The sequence below is a fragment of the Molothrus aeneus genome, chromosome 9 (genome assembly GCF_037042795.1).
Source record: "Molothrus aeneus isolate 106 chromosome 9, BPBGC_Maene_1.0, whole genome shotgun sequence".
NCBI classification, from domain to species: domain Eukaryota; kingdom Metazoa; phylum Chordata; class Aves; order Passeriformes; family Icteridae; genus Molothrus; species Molothrus aeneus.
This window is the reverse complement of record NC_089654.1, coordinates 22,467,226-22,480,484: the sequence shown is the minus strand read 5'-3', so window position 1 is coordinate 22,480,484 and position 13,259 is coordinate 22,467,226. Positions and strand designations below refer to the sequence as shown.

The 13,259-nt window shown below is 39.9% G+C and overlaps 1 protein-coding gene across 1 annotated transcript in view; it reads left to right on the top strand.

The window, feature by feature from the left end:
• The window catches only part of CRB1 (crumbs cell polarity complex component 1), a 100,336-nt gene that overhangs the window by 69,377 nt on the left and 17,700 nt on the right, over positions 1 to 13,259 (top strand). Inside the window, exons 10-11 of the mRNA XM_066555632.1 lie at positions 1,092 to 1,220; positions 4,165 to 4,291. Coding sequence (XP_066411729.1) covers positions 1,092 to 1,220; positions 4,165 to 4,291 — 256 coding nt within the window. The remainder of the gene's footprint in view (positions 1 to 1,091; positions 1,221 to 4,164; positions 4,292 to 13,259) is intronic.

Here is a 13,259-nt window from a genome sequence, read left to right as displayed (position 1 = left end):
GGACTGAGACAGTGGAGAGCTGCCAGCTCAGGCAGAGACTGATGAGACAAGGACTGAAGGAACAAGGCACAGCTCTGCTGCCCTGTTCTGCTGTCAGCATTGGTCCTGTGAGCTCTCTGATGACAAGATTACAAGTCTTCCAGAGCTTGAAAATACATGTGCTACATCTTCCTTTCAGAAAAAAAAAATCTTATGGTTTTTAAATCTCTAAAACTATATTTTATTTCAGTAATATGGCTCTATAGCTATAAATGCAGGAATTCAGAGTTGGTAGGAGAAAATACCAATAGGAAAATAAGTTGCTTTTCTCCCCACTAACATCATCTTTTCTGGGTTGGTCTTTTCTTCCCAGCTTATTCTCAGTCCTGGTGGCTGCAAACACCACACAACCCACTTTTGCCCTTGCTTCTGACACTGCTTACATGCTATTTCCTATTCCTCCCAGACTGTCCTCTAGAAAGACTGCAGGCTTTTCCCTTTAATTGCCCTTCTCTGCATACCCATAAAATTCTGCCCTCTAAGCATGTCCAATTCCTCTCCAAGAAGGCAAAATCCTTCTCCTTCCTTCAGAGGACTCCAACAAATCCAGTCTGCTGCCGCCCAAAGGATGCAGACAATCATCTTTACACTATCCAATTACAGGATATAATTACTTTATCTTTTAGGATATAATTGCTAAAATTGACAGGTTTTGTTGACTTTTTCTGAGTAGTAAGGACATCCTCAGATTTGAAGATGCCTTATGGTGGCCCAATATTTTTTATCTTGTATGTTAAGTCTGTCTCTTTTGAACTCTTATACTAAGCTGTCCAGGTATCATAGAGAACCATATTAGTAATGTAAGTAGAGTGATGTCCTTTTTTTTTTAAATGATAAATTAATCATTATTTTGCCAGTAAATATTTGGAAAAGAAAAATTAAATCCATCAAATTAAAAAAGTTTGGCAAAACATGTTCTGGGAGTCTTAAATCTGAGTTCCAGCTGTCATTCCTTTGGGCAATACCCTGCTCCCCTGCTTCAGCTGAGAGAGCAGGAGACATCCAGAACAAGGACAGTGCCAATAACTGCTGCTGCCTCCTTGTGTGCCCAGGTACAGAAGATTACCTTACACAGTGTGTGGGAATGAGGAGAGGAACCTCACGTGCTTCAACTACGGCAACTGCAGCGACCTGGGCGGGGAGCTGAGCTGTGCGTGCCTGCCGGGCTTTGTGGGAGAACGGTGAGAGCCTTTGTCCTGCCCATCCCTGGGGAGCACCTCTTCCAAAAGCTGGTCAAAAGAGTCCAGAGGATAACAGCCAGCCCTCCGGCAGAAATACAGACAAAGCAGCTGATTTATAATGCAGGAGTTCCTTGCTAGAGTGACTCTGAGGGTCTGGAGTATTGTGGTTTTGGACAAAAATCACAAATGAATGCAGCAAGGTTTAGACCAATGCAGCACCAGTAATCCAGTCCCAGATATTAATTCTTAATTAGCACTTCAGGCTTGCTTCTCTGTGCCTTTTCTTTTGTTTCTGTGCCAAATCTTCATATGACAAGTTAAAATGTTGCCTTTCCATAGGTGGGGACACACACATATCCTGTTCATATACCTGAACCAGCTGCATGCTGTGGCACATGAATATGCAAAGCTGTTCCATTTTCACATGTCTGTGCTGTGAATATGCAATCTATTCTATCCCAGGGATAGTAAGAGGTGGCACACCTAGTGGCATGGTGTACCATGCTTTCTTACTGAATGCTGAAGTGTGAGAACAGAATGAATACTTTCAGAAATTATTAAGGAACACTTTGTGCATGTTATTGTTTAGCCTGGAACAGAGGGACCTTCCTCACAGTGAAATTTGTATCTTGTAGCCCAGTTCACACTTAATACTGGCCTTCAAAGAGCTCTGGAGCAGGGAGGGCTGAGAGCCTCAGGGCAGGCATCAGATGCTGCAGAAACCTAGGAAGGCATTGTCCCAGTCATAGCCTGAACAGGTAAGGGCATTTTGGATAGAGAGACAGGAAAAGCTGTACATACTCCAGGTGAAACTAGCATTATGTCAGAATATAATATCCAAAAGTTCACCAGGACCAAGCTGTAACACAGAGAAGTTACCAACAAAAGGTTTTCATTCTCTCAAAAACTTATGAGCCCACTGATTTTGTGGAAAGAGTACAGTAGGCTATAAAAGACATGAAATGAAGATTTCCACCCACTCAATGCACAGTGTGGTTGGCAGACACACTTGAATTGCACTGTTAACAGCCAGGTCGCCTGTGTACCACCTCACAATATTCAACAAGGGGGAAACGATACAATAAAATAAAATTTTAAGACGTAAAAGCATATTCATAGCCACTTCTGCACTGTGTGTATTTCTTGGGACTTTGAGGCAGCAGGAAAGCACTTTTTCCTTCTCCCTCCCCTGCCAGCCTACCTGCTAACTGCAGCTTTGGGAGCGAGCCTTCCTTCCATCCATCCCAGTGGCTGGCAGTAATCTCTCTTTTACAGCTCCCAAGGTTCTCGTGTGGAGCCTGTGCCCGGCAAGCTGCAGGGAGCTGCCTGTGGCAGCCAGGCTCTCTCCTGCAGCCTCTCAAATGGAGCATTTGGCCTCTGCTCCTCCAGGCTGCCAAGCCATAAACCAGCAGTGCTTCCATGCTTGGGGGTCTCACTAGATCAAATGAGAACATTTCATCCCTTTTTTTTGCTTTTTTTCCAGAACAAATTCAAATATATCTGTTAATAAGAATATTAAAACCAAATTCCTTTGTATATTTATGTATTAGACTGATAAAGCAGGCATTTTCCTTTAAGACAATATTTCAGCCTTCAGAAAGCCACTGGTGCACAGTATAGAGAAATTCTATGTCAATCAATTGACTTGGGATCACATTAAAAAAATGCAAAAGGATTTAATAGCAGGTGGAAAGGGAAATGTGTAAAGATTAATCTCCATAAAAGAAGATAGAGCTCTCTCTCAAAAACAAATTTGTAATGTAATTCAGGCTGGAACTTTTAAAATTATATTAAGGGAGTCAGGTTTTTAAGTGTTCCTGAAACTCAGTTGGATTCAGGTACCTCATTCCCCAGAAGATTTGAGAGGTTTTTGGCTTTTTAAAAATTTGCATAGGTAATTTCATAGCCATACAATTTTTATACATTGGATAAATAACTTAGGTCTTTGAAGTATATGAATATAATTCAATATTTAAGGAAGCTATTGAAAGAAGTTTAGATTAGAATAGAGTAAGAATGTTTAATATAAAAATGCTCTTCTCTGATGTAAGATTAATATGTTTATTGCTTGGTTATGAATATGACTGAACAAAGCAATTCCTTATAATTCAGAGAGAATTTCTCATATTTTTCTCCAAGTAAAAACCTGCATTTTTACCTGGAAAAAATAGGATTAACTGTTAGCACTATTTGATAAAAGGGAGCAGGGAATAAAAGGGAACATTTTCAGAGCAAAAATCACCAAATCAGTAGTTTTCTAACAGTCTTACACATCCCTCATTATCCTTCCATTGGCTGCCTTGAGAAATTATAACTCAAATTTCTTGTATCACCAGAATTAGCTCAAAACCATTTAATGATACATATTAAGGCTTATGAAACCTGTCCTGCACCATTCTTACCTTTTTTGGGGCCCATCTCAAAGCAACTGGATAGGAAATTGTGCTGGGGTGTATTGGCATTCCAAATTGAGGGAAGAAATTAAAAGGTTAGAAAAACCCACCCAAAAAGCAGGTAAATATTTCTAGGAGCACTCAGCTGGCAAAAACACACATTTGTTTGACTCATATCCAGATTACTGAGAAGGAAACTGTGCCCTCAGCTCCTGGAACAATGACAAGGACAAGCGAGCTGTCAGCAGGACTCGCACCAGAGCTGGCTCTGAGATCACACAAGAACTTGCACTGCACCTTGCTAAGCACCAGTAACCATGAAGTGCTTTACAGGGATGAAATTACCTGCTTAACTGTCTGTGTTTGGAAACCATACAGGAAGGTCAGAGTTTGAGTGGGGCTCATCAGGTAGTTAATAAAACCATAAACACGTGTGGAAACACACCCCAGAGCATCTCCATCCCCCCGAAAGCGGCTGAATTAAACACGTGCCTGTTGGAAGCATTGGGTGCCTGGTTCCTGAGGCTGACTGTTTGCAGTCTCTCCTGCAGGTGTGAGAAGGACATTGATGAGTGCAGCTCTGACCCATGTCTGAACGGGGGCCTGTGCCAGAACCTGCTCAACAAGTTCCACTGCCTGTGCGACGTGAACTTCGCCGGGGACCGCTGTGAGATCGATGTAAGCGACCTCTCCTTCTTTGTCTCTTTGCTCTTGTGGCAGAACCTCTTTCAGCTCCTCTCCTATCTCATTCTGCGAATGGATGATGAGCCAGCAGTCGAGTGGGGTGATCAGGAAGACTATTGAGCTGTCTTTAAACTTTTGTGTTTTACTGCAGCAGAAGATGCCTTGACTAAGCAGCTTAGCAAAGCAATACAAATATCAGAGTTTTAAAACATGTTTTATATTTCTTTGAATGGTTTTTCTATGAATCCTTTCAGATCTGGTTTAGTTAATAGATTTAGTTTTAGAACAAATGCTAGCAGATGTTAAAGAGTTCACCCCACCTTCACCAGAGCATTTCACCACATGGACACTGCCAGTGGGCGACAGTGGGACGATTAAAAGGAAACACAAATGTCACATTTACTGAGGGTGGCATTCAAACCCTACTGCAATGAGTGGCAGACTCACTGCTTTCAATAATTCTAATCTTAAACTAAATCTTGCAGGTGGTCAGTATTTTTACATCACACACCATGTTTATTGCTGTTCCTTTGGCAGTTAGGCCTCACACCTGTGAAATCATGAGGGATATTTTTGGATAATTAGGTAATGGTTTGGATTAGCAATTGACAGCAAGCTGAGGAGGCTCCCACATCCATCTGAATTAGTGTCAATCCTGCACTGATATCACTAATCCTGATCCTCTGCTCCAGTAGCCTCTACAGATGTACTATACTGTACAACGTACTATACTGAGATAAAATACAGCCATCTTAATCTTTACCAACATTTCCCCTTTCAAGAAAGGCCCAGTAAATGTCTCAGACTTGAAATCACAGATTTGTTGTTTGTCTAAAGATTTCTATAACTTTAAGTAAATCTGTTTTACTTACTAGTAGATCAGTGTCATCAGACAAAAAAAGATGGGAGTTTTCTTTCTTAAGAAGCAAGCAAGGTAATTGGGTTGGTTGTCCATGGATTCTTAAAAGATGAAAAAAGGACCTGAAAACTATGAATGCCAGGAGATTTAACAAAAAAATTATAGCAAAATATCTTTGTAGGTACCTTTGAGACTGCAGACATAACTGAAATACATTGTTAAATAATAAACATTCATAAAAAGTGAGAGTTTTTTTCTTTTTAAACCATTATTTAAGACAAAAACCTCAATTATGAATGGTGAAATAATTTATTTGGACGTTCATTATTATATTTGCAGAGATTCTCTATCCCTTTTAATCATTTGAATAGTGTCCTTGAGAGAGGATTTGAAAGAACAAGTGTGTATAGGGTGGTGGTTTTTTACCAGCTGTATGGCAGGTAGCAGAGTTTTAAAGACTAACACCATACTGGGAGGTTTTCTGACTCCAGAGGGGACAGTCGATCTTTTGGAGAAGTCCTTGAAATCACTGATATCAGTTTCCCCCACTTCAAACCTGCCCCTGTCCTCCCTAACTCGCTGCAGGTTGGACCTGGTGCATCCAGGAAAAGCAAATCCCCCCTTTAAATCTCCAGTGACATTAGGACACCCTGAAATGTGTCTGAGTGAGATTTTAAGGTTTCTGTTTTGCCACAGCAGGATATGGATCAGAGAGTGGATCAAGACTACTTTTTATTTTCCACCTTTCATGAATGCCCCCAGTCTGTTATTTTTCTGAGTACCACTCAGCACACGAATGCAGCAACATTTCTGCTGTTAAAAACCCTACTCCTGTTTTAGGGGGGAGGAAAAAGAACAAACAAACTTTTGCACATTTGTGGAAAAAAAATTATGATTCAGCCCTGTCACATATTCCTATTCCTGGCATCTGCCTTAGTATGAAAATAAAGCACTGTGTACTTACCTGCAAGAATTGTACACAAGGATAATTTCTTTGCTGGCTTTATCATACCTGAAAAAGATTAGGGAAATTTTTTTGTTAAACTCTTATTAAAAATAATTATAAATAATTTTGTATTATATATAAAAATTTATTTTAAAAATCCTTTCCTCCTTGTAAGCGATCAATAAACACTAGATGGGAATGCACTGGATATGAAATTAATGTAGCAGTGTCAGAAAGAAAACTATATATACCATCAGATATAGGTTTAGTTATCTTACTTGCAATCACTTGTAATAGTGGGAATTACAGAACACAGGCAAAGAGAAAAAAACAAAACCAGACTACATTTTGGATTTTTTTTATTCCAGTGAAAATAGTTTTGGAAAATTGCTTTCATGTGGGGAAATTCAAAATAATAGCATCTTATGTTGGGAATTTGATTCCAAACTAGCTTTCATTTAATCAGAGCTAAAAACATTTCTCAGTTCAGTATTATTGAAATGAAAAATGAAAAATTAATCAGAAATAACTTGAAATAAAAACTGTCCTATTTCAGAATGCTAACTAAAGACAAAGAAATAAGAAATTTTAAAAATTCAAATGAAGAAAGTTCTGCTACTTATCAAAGCTCAAACCATTTCTTTTTTCTTAAATAACTATAATTAAGAAAATAATGAAGTTTAGTTTGGTTTTATTTTCTCACTAGTTTTAGTTCAGTTTCCACATAACTAAATTGAACCATTATGTACTTTATAGAATATGTACAACAGGACACACTACATTAAGCAAAAATTTCATCATGGTCTTAATGATGAAGAAAGGTAGAAAGCAATAAATGTAATAACAGTATATCTGGCATTAGACCTATATCCAAAATGTGAAAACAATAAGACTCCATTTGTATAGAGATTCCAATACTCTTTCCATTCAGTACTAGACACTTGATATGAGTGTTTATGCAATATTAAACACAGGTTTCATATTAATTTACAGCAATATGGAAGTTATTATTCTAAACTCAATTAGCAGGGCATCAGTTCTTTCTTTCTTTTACTAAAAACACTCACCTGTAATTGAATTCTTTCCTTCCTCTAATGCCTTGTCATCATGGAACATCCCCTGGCCTCAGAAATGCTGCTCTCTTCCTCTTTGTACTTCTGTATCCTCAACTTCATTGTGCACGTGTACATAAATTTCCTACCTTTATACACCAAATAAACCTTCTGCCTTTGTCTCTTTATGTCTGCTCCTCATTTCCTGCTGATGGCTCTGTCCATTTGCTTTCAGTGTGCCATGTTTTCTGAACACTTCACAGGAACACCACACACCAACCAAGGCTGCTTCATCCCAGGGTTTTCCATGAGTTCTGGAAGGGCAGGGTCAGGCAGGTGCTTCCCACTGAAGCTCTTCAGCCACTCCAACCACCCCAGCTGCACTCCTGCAGACTTGGTATTTCTAGTTTTAAAAGTCAAAAAATAAGTAAACAAGTGCCAGGTTAAGTGAAATAATTTTCTATATATTTTTAAGAGATGCAGGTGTCAGACAAATAAAGGGAAACTGGTATAAAAGCAAACATGAAAAAAATAGCTGGATGAATAATGGCACTGGGTACTAACCTTTTTGGAAAAACATCCAATTGCTGAGATTTTTTAGAATTCAAGGGGCTGAAACATGAAAATTCATGTTTAATATTAAGATATAATAGCAAGATCTTCATACATCTCCAGTGTTGCAATTGTACATCAAATCTTTTGATAATTGATTTTTTTTATATAAATAATTGAAATTTTTTTAAAATACACAAACTCCCTGCTGAGTTCGTGCTTTTGTGGAAAATCAGTATTTATTAAAAAAAAGAAATATCAAAACACACTCCTACTAATTTGGGCATTGAGAAGAAGTTGGGAAAACATCATCTCAATATACTCAGAATTAGAGGAGGGATACAAGACATGCAAATGAAAGAAAGCCAAAAAACAAGGTCATGATTTTTGGAGGCATGGCTTGTGATGCTCCATGGTGGTAATATCTGTAATGGATCCCTCTGTGGTACTGAGACTCAGACTGGTTTTCAGATGCCAGTGACTGTCATTCATAAAGCTGGATAATGAGAACTAACAGTGTTTGGGCTTGAGGCAGAATTTAGATTTCTGAAAAGAGGGGGAAGACAGCGCTGATGGAGACACTGGAAGGGAGAGCAAAGGGATTTGCATCAGCTGTGGGATGAGTGAAAGCATATTCTTCACTGTGCTTGGAAAATACACAAGGGGGTTTTCAGTGAGTAGGTGTCTCCAGGGAATGGCAGATTGTCTTTACTGACCATTGTTCTTACTTCTGGCTCTTAAAAATCCAGGCTCTGACTGAGCCCTCTCTGCAGCTGTATCTTATGACAATTTTAACTACAAAGAGCCCATGTGTTTGTGAATTTGAAAATATCCTTGATATATGCTTATTTAGATGTTCTTACTCCCAGATTACTGAGGAAACTAGATCCAATAATCATTTACTCACTGCACATGACTACAGTACATTGGTGAACCTAAAAATAGGAAAAAATCTGCTTCAAACTAACAGTGATGAAATAAGATTTAATTCTTTCTTTGCAAATATTTTTTCTGCTCTGACAGCCAAAAGTTCAGCCAAGAGGGCATTTTACTTGTTTATATTAACTTTCAGCACTTGAACTTATACATTTATATCTTGAGTTAGTGATTCTCCCTAAAATAATGAAACTCTTGTTTGCAACAAATTATTCAAAATTTCTACTTCAAAACCCACAAGGCCTGGTTCTGAGAACTATAACCCTAAAAAGGCAGTGAAATAAAAGCTGCAGCAAATCTTCTTTCTGTGGTACTGAGATTACCATTAGTTGAAATGGATCTCCAGGGAGTAAAGACAAAACCCAGGGTTGGGTTGTTCATTTTACTTCGTGTTTCAGGAGTGCCCTGAGCCCCATTAGACTGGGAGCACATCCTGCCAGGGCTGGGTCCTGCTGGTGCTGGCAAACAGCTCCAGCTGAGCTTTGGAATTGCTCCTTGAACATTGTCACCAGCAGCACCTTTGGGACAGCACTCCCTCACAAAACACACCCCCTCTCCCATTGTATGTGTGAATATACATGAGACTTGAAAGTGGAGGTGGATTTCATGTCCCAGCATTGAAGCTGTCCTTGGTTCACAGAGCTGCTGCCATGTGCTGCACCACTGCTGCTTCCACGTTCTCTTCCAGCTGGTACCATTCCATCCTCCTGGGCACAAGGACAAGCATCATGCACTGGAGGTTATGAGTCACACTTAATGTCATTAAAAATACACTGATAAGCATGTTGGTTATGTTCAATATTGAATCTAAATTCAATAAAACTCTCTCAGGCTTCCATAGCACAGACACAGGGAATTTTGATTGAATCTGCTCTACAGTGATCAGTTAATGTATTCGTTAACTGGAAAGGTTAGTAATATGAACGTAGCAAATGATACTTAATTACAATAATTAATGCCTGGTGGTTCATGAATAATGCATTCCATAGCTATTTACATATTCATACTTATGAGGCTATTAATGGATAATTACCATTTGACTAAAAGACATGGACATCAGGAATGTAACAACCAGACTGTTTTCCCCCAGTCTCACTGTGGCTTTACCTGCATGCCTTGCTCTTGTACAGAAACATCAGCAGTATTTTGGTTTTAAGGCCCACAGAGTGATCTAATGGCATTTACAGCCCATGCAGGTTAAGTTTCCACTCTGCTCCAGTTCTCAGCCAGTATTCCCATCAGTTTCTGTCTGGAGATTGCAAAACTCTGAAATTACTTTGTTCTCTTCACCATCAGTACAGATTTGTTCTTGCTCTTTCCTACTGCAGATGGTCTTTCATACTTTAGAATTTTTTAATTCGTGAGATTGGGTAGAAATATTGAAAAAAACCAGGAAAATTAGGTTAGCTATATTGGAAGCACCTTCAAAGTGAAAAATTCTGCCCCTGATACTTGGTATTTCTGCTCCTAATACACATATTTCAGCCTCCACATAAGCAGATACTTTGCTAGACCTCCCAAGAGAAGCCCTTGAGAGCAATAGAGAAATATAAATAAAACACAAATTAAAAAAATAAATGAAAATTCTTATTAAAATATATTTTAAGGCAATAAGATAATTTTTATTCTTACCCTAAGATTGAAAGCCCAATGTTGACAACACCAAGACAGTGATTCTCAGCAGCCAGGCTCAGGAGTGTGGTAAAATGAACAAGTAAAGCTGGGTAAGTCAACTGAAAAGTGCTGCCAGCCTGAGTTTCAGACAGGCCACTCACCTGCTGCTCATCCACAGCAGGAGCTGAGGAGCTGTGGGTGCCCAGGTCCCAGAGAAGCTCCTTGCAGCCATCCCAGCCTGCAGGAGGGAGCAGGGGCTCTCCCCACGTGGGCTCAGCTCCAGGCTCCCCTGGACAGTCCCAGAGCAGCCCAGGGCTTGGGGCAGCAAGGACAGGCTGAGCTCCTGGGGAGCAGCAGGCTCCTTAATGAGGAGCACATTTGTACCTGCTGGGACTTCTGTCTTCTCCAGAGCTCTGGCAGCCTCTTGGAAAAGTCTGGTATGGATGGACAGTGCAACATTTCCAAAATGACACCATTCTCTGAAGGGCTCTGTCCTATTTCCACTGCGGGTGAGGTGCCTCTAATGATAGAACCTCAGGAAATCAGAGGGGTTTAAAACCCCTCACCAGCACGTTCTGACATCACACTGAACCCAGCAGTGGAGAGGGGACTGAATCCCTGCTCAGAACTGATGCCCTCTGCTTGCAGCACCCACAGTGCCATGACATTCCTGCTGGCACTGCTGCCCAAGCAGGGAGCAAGCCCTGGGTCAGCAGAGCTACCAACTCTCACCTGTCAGCTTTCCTGAGGCTCCCAGGACCTGCAGGGGGGAAATAAACGCTCTGGGCTACGTAACTTACATCCTGCAAGGCTGCTCCTGGAAGTTTAAAGGGCATTTCCTGGTGCTTCTGATTTACTCTCTGTAGTACCTTACTTGGTTTGAGAAAACCCTCATCAGGGCAACTGTTTGTACAGAAGAGGTAAACTTTTACAGTCTGATGGTAGTCTATTGAAGTGAGATTATTTCAATGACTGAAATAAATGTATACTTTTATTAGCCCAGCAGAATCAGCATAACTGAGCTGGGAAGAAGCTGGAGTTTATTTGTTTCACATCATTTGTGTGGTTGCAGATCACCCACCATGGCAGAATCATTACCATTGATGGTAGGAGCCAGACAGGGCTCAGCTTTATTCCAGTGCCAGGTCAAATGTGGGGTAAGAAGAAACATCTCTACATTTATAAAATGAGCAGCTCTGCTCTGGAAGTCACTGGAAATGTCACAATGCCATATTTGCAGTTGTTTTTCAGAGCAGAACAATGCCTTAATACCCTTTGCTATTTTGTATTAGTCTGCATTCAGAACAGAGGATTTAACTAAAACTTCTAAAAGGATATTGGATGAAACACATTTAATGTGTGTCACAACATAAGGTACAAAAGCATTAGGATGCAAAGACAATAAGGATATCTAACGTGTCCTAGCTGGGAAAGACAAGAAAGCTCTTCACAGGGCCAGGATTACTGCATGCATCAGTGAAAAGCAGTTGAATATTTAATGTGCATGGTAAATATAAGCAGAAAAGGGAGCCCAGATGACACATGACAGCATAACACTCTGCAGTACAGAATCAGCTCCAGCACAGTGCTCACATAACACTTTAGTATTCAGATTAACACATTTTGTCTGTACACCATCCTTTCTGTTGCAATGGCATTGTCTTCCCTATTCTCACCTTCTGATGTTTTCCCTGTGGACCCACATCCACATCACATGGGTATTTACTTCAGTCATTGCTCACTTTATAACACATTCATGCAGTCTGTGCCTGCATTGTTCAGATACTATATTTTATGTCCTATTTTTTTCTTATATGCTTCATGAGACCTAATGTTCTCTTCTATTTTTCACTTCTTGGTATGAAACTCCATTCCTAATAACATCTGAAAAAAATTACACACTTTACTAGGCTTATGGAATATTACTCCACTGAAAAGGAATAAAAATAATTCCTGTTCTGAGAATCTGAAAAAAAAATTGGTTTCAAATGATCAATAACATTTATCTATTTTGATACAGAGAAATGTTTAAATGAGAGGCAGAGCTTGTTACACAAATATCTGAATATTCTACCAATCCAAATGTGCAGCAAACACAACAGTCCTTGAATTCATTCCAATCATATTTGGTAGAAGAAATTATTCAGTTTTCCAAAAAAATAACAGCACTGAAGTAAAAAATGTGATATTGCTGTAATTCAAAGGACAAGGAAATCAGCAGCTTTACAAATCTTTGTAATTATTTAGAGTGAACAGATTTTGCACCAGTGGAGACAGCTTTGATTGTTGGTGGTCCCTGTGAAATGGTAGGGTAGGGATTCTGGGAATTCTCAAATACACGAATACTTTGGGGTCTAATTTATCCATTACAGAAATAAATGGAAATACTCCTCTTTCTGGGGAAAGCACTGGTAACATCACCAGCTGTCCTTCTCTCCAAAGGGACAGGACCCTCTTTTCCCTCTTCTCCAAGCAGTAACCATTTGTGGGTGAATTAAAGGTGCATTTGCTTCCCAGATCAGCCTGTAACAAGACCCTTTCTCCCCTGTTGGCTTTGTATCAGTGATGCAGGAACAGGATGCATGGAGTGAGCACAGCCTGCCTGACACCTGGGAGCTGATAATCTTGGAACACCACCAACAAAAAAACACACCAAAAAACCACAACCAACCAAAAAACCCCCAACAACATAAAACAAAAGTACACACACACAAAAAACTGCACACCCAAAAATACCCCCTACCCAAGCCAAAATAAACTCCAAAGAAAAGCCCAAACCTGCTCCCAATTAAAATCAATGACAAGCTAGAGACTGAGCTCTGGGAGGGCCTGGCAACACCACCTCTTCTGCAGGGCTAATTTCACTTGGTATTCACCAATGCTAATGCACGTGTCTGGTTTTATCTAGGCTCACTCTGAGCCCACAGTGAAATGGCAGCATAGGCACAGATTTTACACAGGGATTTCACTGTTGCCTTTTTCATCCCAAATGCTACCATTTTG